This window comes from Ascaphus truei, chromosome 20, assembly GCF_040206685.1.
Source record: "Ascaphus truei isolate aAscTru1 chromosome 20, aAscTru1.hap1, whole genome shotgun sequence".
Lineage (NCBI taxonomy): Eukaryota > Metazoa > Chordata > Amphibia > Anura > Ascaphidae > Ascaphus > Ascaphus truei.
In genome coordinates, this window is record NC_134502.1 from 11,729,173 (window position 1) to 11,745,013 (window position 15,841).

The 15,841-nt window shown below is 43.3% G+C and overlaps 1 protein-coding gene across 2 annotated transcripts in view; it reads right to left on the reverse strand.

Annotated features, from left to right (window-relative positions):
• Positions 1 to 15,841, reverse strand: part of LOC142471268 (uncharacterized) — an 82,233-nt gene that overhangs the window by 31,680 nt on the left and 34,712 nt on the right. The window contains exon 2 of one of the 2 annotated variants that reach the window (XM_075578080.1): positions 15,185 to 15,211. The exons of the other annotated variant lie outside the window; for it this stretch is intronic. Within the exon in view, the coding sequence (XP_075434195.1) occupies positions 15,185 to 15,211 (27 nt within the window). The remainder of the gene's footprint in view (positions 1 to 15,184; positions 15,212 to 15,841) is intronic. 2 annotated transcript variants of the gene reach the window in all.

Genomic DNA, 15,841 nt, shown 5'->3' on the forward strand with positions numbered 1-15,841 from the left:
TATTTATTGTTGGTCAGACAAAACAAACAGGGAGGTAAGTACCCTCCAACGTGTTTCACACAACAAGGTGCTTTATGATAAGGCACCTTGTGTGAAACGCGTTGGAGGGTACTTACCTCCCTGTTTGTCATGTCTGCCCAACAATACAATTATTTTTTTCATTTTTCTACACCCGTGTCCCTGAGCAGTGCGCTGCTTTGTGCATTTACTGCTGCGGCAGCTTTTATTCTAACAAATCACCGGTTTTTCCCTGGCTTGTACCTGGAATGCGACGCTCTTCACCTGGCGCATGCCGCGTTCATTTTGTGTTCCCAGCCACGGGTCATGCCCGGCTGACGCGCGGTTGATGGGTTTATTGATAATGGTTCGAATTTAATAGGCTGCAATGCTTCGCGTGTCCGCCAGATGACAGATATTCATGAATTGTAATGAGCATGCGCTTCAGTAATGTGTCGGCTTGCAGGTGTTTCGTTTAAAAAAGATACTGTACCAGTGTGCTATTGTAACTTGGCCTTGAGACTGAAGGAAGAGGTTGCAAAAATGTATCAATTTAGGCTTTTCATATTAAAGAAAGACAAAGACCAGTTTCGGTTACAGTATTCTCCAGAGACCCGCCCGCCATGAGTGTTCAAGTGCAGCCCGCTTTCCCAAAACCCGACAGAAGTTACACGTATTTGGTATGGGCCGCGATTAATGCAACAGATGATAAGATGGCAACAGTTGTTCAAATTTATCAGTATTTTATCGAAAACTATGACTTTTACAAATTTTCGCCAACTCCTCATACGTGGAAGCGTGCAATAAGGAAAAGGTTATGTAGCGATCCCTGTTTTCATCGTATTGAGCCACAATTTGTTGGAGGGTATTGGTGTGTATCACCGGATTTTTACAGTATCTATGATCATGAAGGCGGCAAAAGGCGAAGGGTCGTGTTAAAACCAACTAAGAAACGACAGTCGCTGCCAAGCAATGCACCAGCACCAGCACCGGCTTCCAATGACGGTCCCGCCGTCAGTGACAACCTTGAGCCTGAGCCGGATTTCGTGTGCACTTTCGATGAAGCTAGCATGTACCTAAGCAATTTCCAGCCTTACCAGCTGACAACAGGTGGACTAGTCCCGCTGCAAACTATCGACGTGGATGATCAAGAAAGCTGGACTGGCAGTGGACCGGCGCCGGCGCCAGCTGAATGGGAAATACTATGGTGAGTATTGTTGCCGTATTATTTTGTGTGTTTTTTTTATTTTGACAATACTGTATAAATATCGGTGCGATTCCAAAGTCAAGCGAATCTCCAGTAAGCAATATTATTGGCTGAGCGGCTTCTACAGTACTGTACTGCAGATACTGAACAATTGGTGGAACGCTAGGCGCATGTGCATGTGAACAGGAGAAAATTATTGGTGGGGCTGGCTGGGTACTTCTTTAGGGGGGTGACCATTACTGTACATTAAAACTTTTCTTTTTGTTTTTCCTCAGAAAAGAAAACGGCTAATGGGGGAATTTCGATGGATAATATCGCGTTGTGTGACAATGCCTGCACATTGCTGAATCGGATCTAAAACCCCACGTCAATAGTTTTTTTGCCCTTGTTCCGGCCGTACAGTATACTGTGTAATAAACCCCCAAAAATAAAACTATGCATTTATTCTACATGTACAGTATCATTTACATTATGTGTGTTCTACAGTATACAGAGGTATACAGTGCCAGGTTCCTAACATCTATGGGCAAAATGAATTTTATTTCTAGGTGCCCTAGAACAGAAGTTCCCACGCCAATTGGCCGTGAACTTAACCGAGGCCCTAGTTCCCACGCCAATTGCGCGATTACCCTGACTCCGTTCTGTTGCCACGAGAGGGTCGCTATTTGCCATGCAATCCTGCCTGAAGTAGGACTACATGGTGACCGAATCTGAGCCCTCTAGGTTGAACAGAACCGGAGTTATGGGTTCCAGGTTTCTGCTCATTCTGACTTAGCCGTTTCAAAGCAGCGCGGCTTTCTCCACCATTACGCTCAATGATAGGACCCTCCTCGCCGGCGTGACCCTTTCTCGCCGCCATTACTGGTCGGACCCTGTTGGGGTCAAGTGAGGGGGTTCCTAACATCTATAGGCAAAATGAATTTTATTTCTAGGTGCCCTAGAACAGAAGTTCCCACGCCAATTGCCCTAGTTCCCAAGCCAATTGCGCGATCATTGCTCTTTTTTGACAATGTTGCCGATCTTGCGGCTTTGCGGTCTGGCAGTAAAAAACAGTGCAGTAAGCCTCGACATTTGTTACACAGTCAAAGGAACAAATGGAAACAATGTACTGTAAGACAAATCAACATGTTCTTTTATTGGTGGAGTCAGTACAAAAACATTTATTTACAAATACTGTACCCCTGCTCCGGCGTCGGGGAAACAGGGGCATTAGCACCGAGCAAATAATGTATGCCCGCTATGTCAGCCTCTATCTTCTCCATCCGTCGATCCATTTGTAGCATCCGTTGCTCCACATTTAGCATTGTCTCCAGAAGCAGATCTATCTTTGCCAGCACAAGAGAATTCCCAGGGAGATCCACACTTATCCCATTCAGCATCCGGTCTAACGAGCTGCTTCTTGTGCATGGCGTCTGGACATCTGGGGGGATGGGTGCAACGGAGGATGAGATGGGGGTTCCATGGACAGAAGCGGCATCGACATCGAGGAAGAGTGGAGGAGGTGACCTGTGGATACCTAGTAGAGGAGTAGCGGCAGCGTCGTCGAAGAGGGATGGAGAAAGTGACCTTTGGATTTCCGGGCAAGAAGCAGAGTCGTCCAAGAGCAAAGGAGACAGTGACCCGTGGATTTCAGAGGCGGCAGCGTCGTCGGATAGAACCAGAGAAGATGGGGGTGGAGAAGACGGGCTGAAGATTTCCGGGACAGCTACAGCAGAGTCGTCGAAGCATATGTGAGGAAGTGGTCTGCGGGTTCGATGGGTTGGCTCCCATTCGTTTTGCGTCGAGAGTACATCACCGTATATCTTCTTCACATAATGAGGCTTACGTCTAAGAAAACCCTTAGCCTTTGGGGTCAGCAGAAGGTTTTCTTTATTGGCCTTAGCCTGTCGCTTTGGCCTTGGCGTGGAAACGGCTGCCGCCTTTCGCTTTTTCAGCTTGACAGGCACGGCAGAGCCTAATGGGTTCCTGCGTCCATAGAATCGGGGTTGCTCCATGGAAGCAGGTGGCAGAATGCAGTATCTGGACAAGGGCAAGTTCAGATAAAGATCATGGCGTGGTGGGCTATGCAAAGTGTGTAACCTTTTATGCATGGCGACCAGGTACAGGTGTTGAAAGTGGACGTACTCTAATGTGAGTCATTACCGTATAAATACACCATCCATTTTGTGTATAGACTGCACATACAGTAGAATACACAGACTAAACATCGAATATACATTCTTGTGTTTGTATTTCTTTCTACTCGCAGCAATGCCTGTTAAAAAGATTTCAAAGGAGCTCAGCATGCGAATTAAGGAGATGTACACGAGTGGACACCGAATTGCTGCTATCCAGCGCTGGTTAGCTACTTCTGACCTCGTTGTGCCAGCAACCACCGTGTGCTATCATGCATACGGAAAAAACAGAGACCGCAAAAGGGCACCAAGGGTAACTAACGCGTAAGTATATTTATAAAACTTAACAAAAAAAAAAATCTAGAAAATTGTACGTACTGTACTGTTCATACAGTACAGTACATCTACAGTACAGTTCTGTATCTACTGTAATACTGTTGTTATTTCTGTTGAGTTATATTACAACATAGTTTGTATATTTATATTTATAGTACAACAGTATACATTTTTTGTATATTTCTATTTATCGTACAACGGTATATATAGGATGTATATTTATAGTACAACAGTATATATATTTTGTATATTTATATTTATAGTACAACAGTATACATTTTTTGTATATTTCTATTTATCGTACAACGGTATATATAGGATGTATATTTATATTACAGCAGTATATATATTTTGTATATTTATATTTATAGTACAACGGTATATATAGGTTGTATATTTATATTTATATTACAACAGTATATATTTTTGGTATATTTATATTACAACATTATATTTATATACATTTTATATTGCTGCATATTAATAAAACAATATATTTTCTGTACATTGTAGGGAGACAACTCTTCTGGTGGACAAAATAAGTGAGGAGAATGATGAGAGGAGTGCATTAAGGGTTAAAAACACTCTGCAGGAAAAGCACAATCTGACTGTATCCGAGAACAGCATAAAGAAGATGAGACGCAGCATTGGATGGAAATATGGACATGTGAGGTTAGTACTGGACAGTACAGGAGGTAAAAAAGTATTGTTTAGGAAACTGTACTGTACTGTACTGTGCCGCTAAAATTTTTTATTCCTTGTCATTAAAGAGCGTACCCCATGATACGGGACGCAAACAAAATCAAAAGAGTGGTCCGGGCCCAGGCATGGATCGACAGTGGGGAGACTTTCCAGGATTGCATCTTCACTGATGAGTCTACTGTGTCGCTGGAGAGATTTGCAAACTTTGCATTCCACAAAAAAGGCCGCATATCTTTGAAGCCACGGCCAAAACACCCCGTGAAGCTGCATGTGTGGGGTGCCATCTCTAGGCGTGGACTAGGATGCATTGTCATCTTTGAAGGTAAAATATATCAAATATAATGTTGCCTTATGCACTGTACTTTACTAGTGTTGCCTTACTGTATGCCCTGTACTGTACTATTGTGCTGGTTTTTGAGCACTTTTCTTTTCTTGCTATAGGAATCATGAATAAAGCTTTCTTCCAAGACAACATTGTGCCCGAGATAGTGCAATACATCACACGCGAGTTCCCCAATGGTCACCGCTTCTACCAGGACAACGATCCGAAGCACACCGCGTCAACGGCGCATATCCTTGAGCGCGGCATCAACTGGGTGAAGACGCCAGCGGAGTAAGTGCAGTAGACCGTGTCCCATTTTTGTTCCCCACTGTTTTTAGCTCTTAAACCAATTGTCCTTTCTTTCCAATGACAGATCGCCAGACTTCAATCCGATCGAAATGGTCTGGCATCAGCTGAAGGACCATATCCGGAAAGTGGCGAAACCCTCCAAAAAGGATGAGTTGTTGAAAGGCATAATGAGTTTTTGGAACGATGTACTCACCTTGGAACGCTGCAATAAATATATAGACCATTTTCCCACTGTGTTGCCTATTGTCATCGCGCGTAATGGGCAAGCATCAGGAAAGTAGTACTGTGCTGTAGTATTGTAAGTACAGTATTATACAGGTAAGTATGGCACAGATTTTTTCTTTCCAGATAGTAAGAGTATACAGTAGTTAGTTTTTTCTTTACAGAGGGAGCAGCACCAGCCATCAGGTTACAGTACATAGAATTTAACAGTAGTCAGAGTATACAGTAGTTCCAGTATACAGTAGACTAGTTTGACAGTACTACAGTAACTGCCTACTAACTGCTCAATTTTTTTCTTTCCAGAGAAAGCAGCACCAGCCACCTACAGTAGTTCTACACATCACACAATGCCATAATACAGTACGCACATAAAGTACAGTACAGTAATTGCACTAATTTTTTGTTTTCTTGTCGTTTCAGGAAAAAGGGTGGCCTGGGGGGAGGTGGGTTTTTGTGTCCAGTCTAATCTGTTTGTACAGTAGAATGTACAGTATATAAACAGCAGTAATGATGTACACAAAACCTCTCCTCTCCCAATGAACTACTGTACTGTAGACAGAATGAGGAAAAGATAAAGACGGGAAAAATAATATTACTATACAGTATACAGTATATATATTATACAGTACATTACAGTATACATTATTAAATAATATTCTTATAAATGTGCATTATTCATGTTTCCCCATGTTTTACAAATGTTTTCTAAATGGTTATCCAATTTCAATCTGCCAAAAGAACTTAATAAAGACTGCAGTATGTAGGGTAGGGTGACTCCTGCGCTGTAAGCAGCAAGCTCCCATCTCTAAAAGGATTAGAGTACACGCAGGCACAGTCAGCCGATTGACGCTTGGCTAGGGACGGATTAAAAACACAATGACTAAAGTAACTGCAGAAAATTAATGACTCTGGAGGTGTGTGGCTAAAATAGTTAACAGTACTGTAATTTCAAAAGGCAGTTCATCATAATAATTTGATCAATAAACCCCCAAATACAACCCCCAAATACAGTACATAAAAAGCAGGTCACTTTAACTCCCTGTGCCTCAGGCACCAAAAACAAACAGTAGATTTTCTATATACAGTATATATATATTATTAATTAATATTCATATAAATGTCCATTTTTCATGTATCTCCATGTTTTACAAATGTTTTGTAAATGTTTCTCCGATTTCAATCTGCCAGAAGAATTTAATAAAGGCTGCAGTATGTATTATTCATGATTATTTTTATATTTGTATCTTTTGGGTCCTGACAAAATAAAATACATATTTATTCACTTTCCTGCTAATCATAATCATTGACAACAACCACACCCCCCCCCCCCCGCCCCCCGACAGTATAAGAATGAATGACAAAACAACATGAATCAGTTAATGGTTTTTTTACTCTCAATTCTCACAATGCTGTGCACATCAGATTTACATTTACAATTACATTTCAAATTTGAGAGGGGATTTTCCAAAGCGTTACCGTAAACAAAGCCTCTAAGGGTTGGGGGGGGGGTGGTGTGATTACACGCAGGCGCACTGAGGCTTTTTATCTCGGCTATGGACAGATTAAGAACACAATGCCAATATTCAGAAGATTAACGACTCTGTGGAGAGAGGGGATTGGTAGGGTAGGGTGACTCATGCGCTGTAAGCAGCAAGCTCCCATCTCTAAAAGGATTACAGTACACGCAGGCGCAGTCAGCCGATTGACGCTTGGCTAGGGACGGATTAAAAACACAATGACTACAGTAACTGCAGAAAATGAGCAAAGCAAAGCGTTGTTGTGTGTTTTTTTTCACATGACATGCACGACTCCAGTCCCTGAGGGCCGCAAACAGGCACGGTTTTCAAGGTTGCCCGGAAAACCTGCCCTGTTTGCTGCCCTCTAGGACTGTACTGGTGCAATTTCAACCCGCTCAGACCCACAGAACGGATTATTTTAAATTATATTTCACACATGTACTGTAGCAGTAAACCATACACCTGTTGATGTTTTGAATTGCTGTGCACTTAAAATGTTTCAACATTGTACAGTATTTGTATATAAATGTTTTTGTACTGACTCCACCAATAAAAGAACATGTTGATTTGTCTTACAGTACATTGTTTCCATTTGCTCCTTTGACAGTGTAACAAATGTCGAGGCTTACTGCACTGTTTTTTACTGCCAGACCGCAAAGCCGCAAGATCGGCAACATTGTCAAAAAAGAGCAATGATCGCGCAATTGGCGTGGGAACTAGGGCAATTGGCGTGGGAACTTATGTTCTAGGGCACCTAGAAATAAAATTCATTTTGCCTATAGATGTTAGGAACCCCCTCACTTGACCCCAACAGGGTCCGACCAGTAATGGCGACGAGAAAGGGTCACGCCGGCGAGGAGAGTCCTATCATTGAGCGTAATGGCGGAGAAAGCTGCGCTGCTTTGAAACGGCTAAGTCAGAATGAGCAGAAACATGGAACCCATAACTCCAGTTCTGTTCAACCTAGAGGGCTCAGATTCGGTCACCATGTAGTCCTACTTCAGGCAGGATTGCATGGCAAATAGCGACCCTCTCGTGGCAATAGAACGGAGTCAGGGTAATCGCGCAATTGGCGTGGGAACTAGGGCCTCGGTCAAGTTCACGGCCAATTGGCATGGGAACTTCTGTTCTAGGGCACCTAGAAATAAAATTCATTTTGCCCCTAGATGTTAGGAACCCTCTCACTTGACCCCAACAGGGTCCGACCAGTAATGGCGACGAGAAAGGGTCACGCCGGCGAGGAAGGTCCTATCATTGACCGTAATGGCGGAGAAAGACGTTTCTAACCAGCGCGGCTAAGTCAGAATGAGCAGAATCCTATGTTAGCGGCGAATTAAAAATAAGGTGGAGGAAGGGTAGAAGGGTAGACCAAAAAGGAGTATGTATCCCAAATAAATTCTAGCCTACTGTAGCTCTATACCCTCTAACAGGGCAGGTAAGTATATGCAATGATACAGTGTATGGTTTCTAAATGTTTCTAAATGTTTGATACAGTGTGTAGCACTGACATGTGAAAGGAGATACAATATTGCCAAAAGGGCAACTCAAACAATGTCATTAGCGAGGGTTCCCTTTACACTGCTACAGTACTGTACACGCCTATGCATTTCAACAATTTTCAAATGAGACATACAGTACCGTACAGCAGCACAGCACGCAAATGCATGTACTTTAAATATGCAATTTTACTATTACTGCGCGCGCACGCACGCACGCACAGACTGTGTACTGACGTACTGTAGGTTGAACCGCGAAGGTATTAGACTTCAAAGACAACAGCTCGCAAACGCCCCCATGAGTTTTTACACGGCATTGCAATATTGCAGACAGCGAGAATAAAATGCTTAAATCACGTGCACGAAAATAACGCAATACACTCCGGGCGAAAACGACACAAAACCGCACATAACCGGAATAATCTGAAATTCGCGGAGCTAGCCGAGTTAGAATAAAGGTTGTCGCCACTGTATTTGCATATTTTTGGGATTACTCTATACAATGTGGAGAGCATGCGGACTTGTTACACATGCTTTGGTCTTGCCCTCGTTCGACTTCCCTATGGGAGCAGATTAAGGATTGGCTACAGAGGATTTTGGGCCACACAATCCCTATGGACCCGTGGCTATTTTTGCTGAACAGAACTTTACATGGTATAACCAGCTCGAGCTCTAAATTAATTGCCCACCTTTCGACGACAACGAGGTGTGAGATCGCGCCATTGTGGAAACAGAATGAGATCCCAACAGTGGCCAAAATTCAGAAACAAATTTGGTTTGTGTGCCAGATGGAAAAATTAACAAGTCTGGTGAATGACTCTGGCAATAAATTCCAAAAAGTCTGGTTGTCGTGGCTGGCCCAGACGGACATCCCAGGAGTGAGTTCCACCATGATACTGCTTTGATAGTTCAAGATGCGTTCTCCCTTGTATTGTAATAGGGGTTTATGGGACCTACAGACAGACTGGGACCGCGCAGGAAACCATGAGAGCCGAATTGCCAAATGGTATACGCATTCACAGGCTTTGGGAAGCAATGAAATAGATCTAGATAACAAAAGTCAAGAGAGACTTTCGCTACAATCCCTCCCCCCCCCCCATTCCCTTTGGTTATTTGTTTATAATTTGTATATGATTTTCATGGTATTGGAGACTACTAATGCATTTTGTTTGAAAGATTGAAATGCAATGTAATATGTCTGAAGATAAGAATTTCAATAAAAATGTAAGTTTAAAAAAAAAAAAAAAACATTATCGCTGCGATCTTGAGCCCCTACAATAGCACTACAATAGTGTATTACGCCTTCAATGCTCGTAGTCTCCTCATCTCAGGGATACCGTAGCAGTGCGATCCAGGCGGTGACGTCAGCAGTGGAGCCGATCGACCAGACTGTCAGCAAGGAGACTACGAGCATTGAAGGCGATCCTCCTGCATCAACTGGCCATTCCACCCCACGGCGAGCGGTGTTACCTGATGTAAAGACCCTAAAACCATTGCGCATGTCCTAGTCACCTTCGGTGAGTAGGATTTCAATTTTTACCACGGTGGAGCAGTTTCATCTTCCCAGTGAACAAGCACATGGAAGTTTTTACTATGCATATATTATGTCCGATTTAATTGTTATATAATTTATTTAATACAAATTGTTTTTTATATAATAAATTGCTCTTTTCATACTATTGTCCCTGGGTAACACACTATTGTAGTGCTTTCTGCATTTTTGTCTTCCTTTCCTGAGGCAATCAGTCCAAGTCAAGAACTTTTGTCCAAGATCCCATTTCCATTCATACCTCAGCGCCAGAGGAGGTTTTCCTTCCACAGACTTCACATCTGGTTGGGAGATACCAGATTAACCTTTTGGGCAGCTCCAGGACTACCTTCATTGGACTTTGTATCACAGGTTTTATATCATTGTTTTATTATTGTATTGTTGTTTGCACGAGCGCTATATTGCACTTATATTTTCACCACTTTCAGTTTTAAATCCTGGTGCATATATTTTTACTGAGTCCAACTTTCTTTATTTTGTACACCAACCTCTTGTGTGAAACCGTATCAAAAGCCTTTGCAAAATCTAAGTAGACCACATCAACTGCATTACCCTGGTCTAAATTCCTACTTGCCTCCTCAAAGAAACAAATAAGGTCAGTTTGGCATGATCTATCCTTCATAAATCCATGCTGGCTATTAGCAATAATTTTATTTTCCATTAGGTATTCATGAATATTATCCCGTATTAAACCTTCAAGTAGTTTCCCCACTATTGAAGTCAGACTTACAGGTCTGTAATACCCCGGTTGTGATCTAGCTCCCTTTAAAAAATATAGGCACCACATCTGCATTACGCCAATATTGTGGTACTGAGCCTGTGGAAATGGAGTCCTTGTATATTAAAAGTAATGGTTTGGCCATTACTGAACTTAACTCCTTGAGAACTCTTGAATGTATGCCATCAGGGACAGGTGCCTTATTTACTTTAAATTTTTCAAGCCATCTATGAACTTTTTCCTCAGTTAACCAATTGTTCATTAATATGGAGGTTGTGGCTTCCTCCTGCGGCACTACAATTGAAATTGATTCTTCCCTGATAAACACAGAGGCAAATAATTTGTTTAATACCTCTGCAATAATTTGTCTGCCCAGCTCACACTGAAGGGTCCTATATTTTATTTTCTCATTTTTTTGTTATTAAGGTACTTAAAGAACTTTTTAGGGGTGATCTTACTTTCTATTGCAATCCTTTATTCATTATCCATTTTTGCCAATTTGATTGCCCTTTTGCAATTTTTGCTACATTCCTTATAATTCTGATACGATGCCTCCATCCCTTCTGACTTAAAGAATCTAAACGCCTGCTTCTTTTTCATTTCCTTCCCTACCTTTTTATTTAGCCACATTGGTTTTGACTTATTTCTTTTATACTTAATACCCAAGGGTATACACTGATGAGTGTGCTTTTCTAACAATGTTTTTGTAAGGAATCGGGGAACACGCCCCCTGCGGCGTGCTCCCTTCTTACCTGCTGCATCTCAGTTCCCGCTCTCCTTATAGAGCATGCACGCACCCGCGGCTCCCTACTCGTACCACGGAGCCCAGCCACCCTCGGTCGCGTCGCGCATTCTCTCACGCATGGTGCGTACACGTGACGGCATGCACCGCCCTCCAGCTACGATTTAAGGACCGTCTCTCTGAATGGCGTGCGCAGCCCTCTAGCTGCGAGTCTAGTTTCTCTGATGTTTCTCTGTATGGCATGCGCTGCCCTCTAGCTGCGAGTCAAGATTCCCTGTTGATTGTGTGGCGGGCGCTGCCCTCTAGCTGCGAGTCAAGATCCTGTGTCTTTAAGTATTCCGAAGCTTCCTACGCCATCTTGCTTTCTGGCAATTCCTGCCCTCTTCCTCCTGACAGGAAGTTAGCCTCTCTCCGACTTTCTGATTGCTATGAGTCATTTGCTGCCTGCCCTGGTTCCTGCTAGTACTACCATCGCATGCTGTTCCTGCTTGGACTTCCTTGGGACCTTTACTCATCTCCTTTGGATTCCGGAAGACTGGGAGAGTCACTCATTTACTACTGAGGTAAGTTTACTGTCGGGTAGTGTAGGACCTGCAGAGTAGGGTTTACCTTGACGTAGTAGCAGGCTTATAGTCCTTTGACCAAAGGATTAAACTAAGAACCCTTACGTTGTATTTAGTTTTGCTGTACTCTGCTGTTTCTGGCACTATGCCTCTAAGGAGGCTGGACGTCCTCCAAGAAGCATTTCTATTGTGACTTTGTGCTTTGGACGCTTTCCTCCCCGGCTGCTTACATGTTCCTGTTCCATGTTCCTAGTTCCCGTTACAGACTCCTGTGCTGAAGCGTTGGCTTTCCCCACGTTGGTGCCTGAGAACAGCGCATCCCCGCTCTGCTGCCAGAGCATGCGCACACATGCAGCTGGGCTAGTCGTGTCTCCGAGCTTGGCTCCGCACGCGTTGCGCACTCATGCGCGCGGCGCGCTCACGTGACTATGTGCGTCGATCGCCAGCTGCGCGGCAACTCCCATTCGTCTCTCCTGCGGATTCCCCACCTCGCTATCGGGGCCCTTCCTATCTCTGTGCTTGTGTGTAGGAGCACAAGTGGGACAGTTTTAAAGACTGCCCATGTATCTTCTACATTTTTCCCTGCAAAAGCATCATCCCAATGTATTACTTGTAGATTAGTCCTCAGTTTATTCAAATCTGCCTTTCTAAAGTTTAAGGTCTTTGTTGAACCCAAGAAATCTGTTTTTTGATAATTTATTGCAAATGAGACCATGTTATGATCACTGTTACCCAAATGTCCAGGACTTGAATATTTGCTATTACTGCTACATTGTTTGATATTACCAAATCCAGTATTTCCCCTCTCCTGGTTGGTTCCTCAATAATTTGGGTCATATAATTATCTATTAGCACCCCCAAAAACCTGTTTCCTTTTGTTGTAATGCTAATCTCATTGCCCTAGTCTATGTCTGGATAGTTAAAATCCCCCATTATGCAAACATGACCTAGTTTTGATTCCTTCTCCATTTGCAAAAGTATTTAGCTTCCTCAATCTCACAGATATTTGGTGGTTTATAGCATATCCCTACAAAACATTTTCTAAATACGTTTACCTTCACTGTTAATTTCTATCCACACGGTCTCTACATTTTCATCATTCCCTTCATAAACATCTTCCCTTATAATAGGTTTTAGATCCGGTTTTACATATAAACATACTCCACCTCCCCTTCTATTTGTTCGATCCTTTCCGAAAAAGGGAATAACCCTCTAAATTAACTGCCCAGTCATGAGTTTCATCCCGCCATGTTTTAGTAATGCCTACGATATCATACTGCTCCCTTGCAGCTATTAATTCAAGCTCCCCCACTTTATCTGTCAGGCTTCTTGCATTAGCAAGCATGCAAGTAAGTTTTTTTTCAGCCTGTACTGTTATCTTATCTGCTACTTCCTTTCTGCGCCAACTTGTTTTAGTCTTAGAAGTTTTCTAGTATCTGTATTTACTATGGTGTCTCATTGTTTGTCAAACTCGCACTTGCCTCCATTCTACCTCCATAACCCCTTGTTTCCTAATCTATTCTTTTTAGTTCGTTATCTGTTTCAATCTCGTCCCCCCTCCATACTTGTTTAAAATCTCCTCCAACTTTTTTAACATTCACCCCCCTAGCACAGAAGATCCCTCTTCATTGAATTGCAATCCGTCCCTAGAATAAAGATGGGACCTCTCAGAAAAGGAGTCACAGTGCCCTAAAAACTCTCCTTCCTACACCACTTTCTTAGTCATGCATTAACCTCCCTAATCTCTGTCTCCCTGCGGTAGTGCATGGCACTGGAAATATTTCAGACCTTGGAGGTCCTTGCCTTAAGCCTTTGGCCTAGATCCCTGTAATCATTTTTTAGGACCCTCCATCTTTCTCTAACTTTGTAATTGGTGCCAACATGTACCAAGACCGCCGGGTCAATCCCAGCCCCTCCACACAATCTGTCTACCCGATCCACAATGTGCCAAACCCGAGCACCCGAGAGGCAACAAACTGTTCGGCTCATGCGGTCATGGCAACAGATTGCCCTATCTACCTACCTAATAATGGAGTCCCCTACCACCACAATCCGTCTATGTATCTGAGCATCCTGAGCCCCCTCTGTGCTGGAGAAGCTATTCCCCTGGCTGCTAAAGGAATCAGTCTCCCCCAGCCTTGCCATTTCTGCCCTGACACACCCAATATCTTCACTCAATATGGCAAATCTATTGGGATGGGCCTCCTCACTAAGCACTAACCCCTTTCAAGATTGTCAATGTCCCTCAATATTGCAAGTTTCCTTTTCAGATTGGCAATCTGTGACTCTAAGGCTGCGGCCCCGCTGGCGCTGACAGCGCTCATGCTCGAGGAGCAGTGACGTCACCAGCTCTCCAAACTTGAGCGCCGTGTGTCCAGGCTATTTTGCAAGCGCGCGTGGGGGGGCATTGCGGGAAAGTTGAGCACGCTTGAAAGTTGATTTTTTTTGTTTCCTCAAGCGCCAAGCTCGAGTGAGCGTGCATGCCGCACCGCGTGAGCGGGGACTTGCACATATACATTTATGTAATTAAAAGCAGCAAGCAACGCACGCTCAGCGCCAGCGGGGCCTCAGCTTTAGGAGGCCATCTGTTCACACGTCTCACAGCGGTATGCCCCTTGGAACCTGCTGCTCCAAGTGCACATATATGTGCATTGAGTGGCATCTTCAATCCTGCTCATTATAGCAACTATGAAGTTTATAAGTACTAACAATATACTATACCTTGTTTAGCCCCTTCCTTGTTCAAACTGCTTCTTGTTTTAACTGCGCACTTAATACAACAAGCACTTGAAATCAACCAATCACACAGATTAGTACACACAAGCTCAGAATTCGTTAGAAACCTGTTTAAATAGGGACATCCACCAGGTGTGTTAGGTTAGCAATCAACTAACCGCACCCACTGCTGGCTAAGGCAGGAGAAATATATATATATATATATCACATACTGTACACACACACACAGCTCAACAAACTAGGGAAAAACTCACTCATCGCTCCCCTCCCCCCCCAAAGTAACATCCTCAACCCCGCTCACGACTCTTACCTGTGGCGTAATGCGGTGATCTCCGTCTTCGCCCCTGCAAATTGTAATGTTTCCCCTGCAGGTCCTGAAAAAATGGCGGCGCCATTTGCCATGGCAAAGGGACGCCGTGACGTCACGGCGTCATTTGATGCATGACAGCCATTTTTTCAGGACCTGCAGGGGAAACATTACAATTTGCAGGGGAGAAGACAGATCGCTGCACCATGCTGCCGGACACTGCTGCAGGTGAGCACTCAACAACGGGTCAAAAAGCACTTACCCGTAGCGTGCGTTCATAAAGCTCAACATAAAGAAAGCCTCACACTATGATTTGTGTAATGTTATATATTTAGCTATATCCTTACCATCTGGAACTGGTTCAGGAGCAGGAGCTGGAAAGACAAGGGGAGGTATAGTAGAAAAAGTCATGTACTTCAGAGGCTCTACGTCACAGCTCTACGTCATACGCCTACTGCAGTGCCAGACCCCATGATTTACTAGCTACAGTACGTTCTGGGACATATTGTAAATAACATGCCCATATTTAGAGTGGACAGATTAGCCAAGCTAGAAAATGTGGTACTGTATATAAAGTAACAGAACAAATGTCCATAATAGCGAAACATATATCTGGAATTAATTAGTGGCCCATTCAATCTGTCCATGTTTATGTTAGTGTACATAAAGGGTCTTTCATTTCAGTGGATGATTTTATTAACTCTTTAGTAACTTACATCTCACCAGTTGTCACAATCTGCAAATTTGCGAAAAAATAATTAACACAATTATGTGAAATACAGCTCAAGAGCGATCCGCTAGAATGCAAATCCGCGTATAACGTGGTCAAACCTGTTTTGCCGCACAAGGACCTTACCGGCATCTCTCTCCTCACTTCATAGAAGTCCCTGTGGTGTAGTGGTAAGGTTTGCTTAACTAGCATTTGAAAGGTCCTGTGTTCTATTCCTGTATGATATGGTATAATTCAAAATTAAAATAATGATTTATAAATGATATTTTATTTT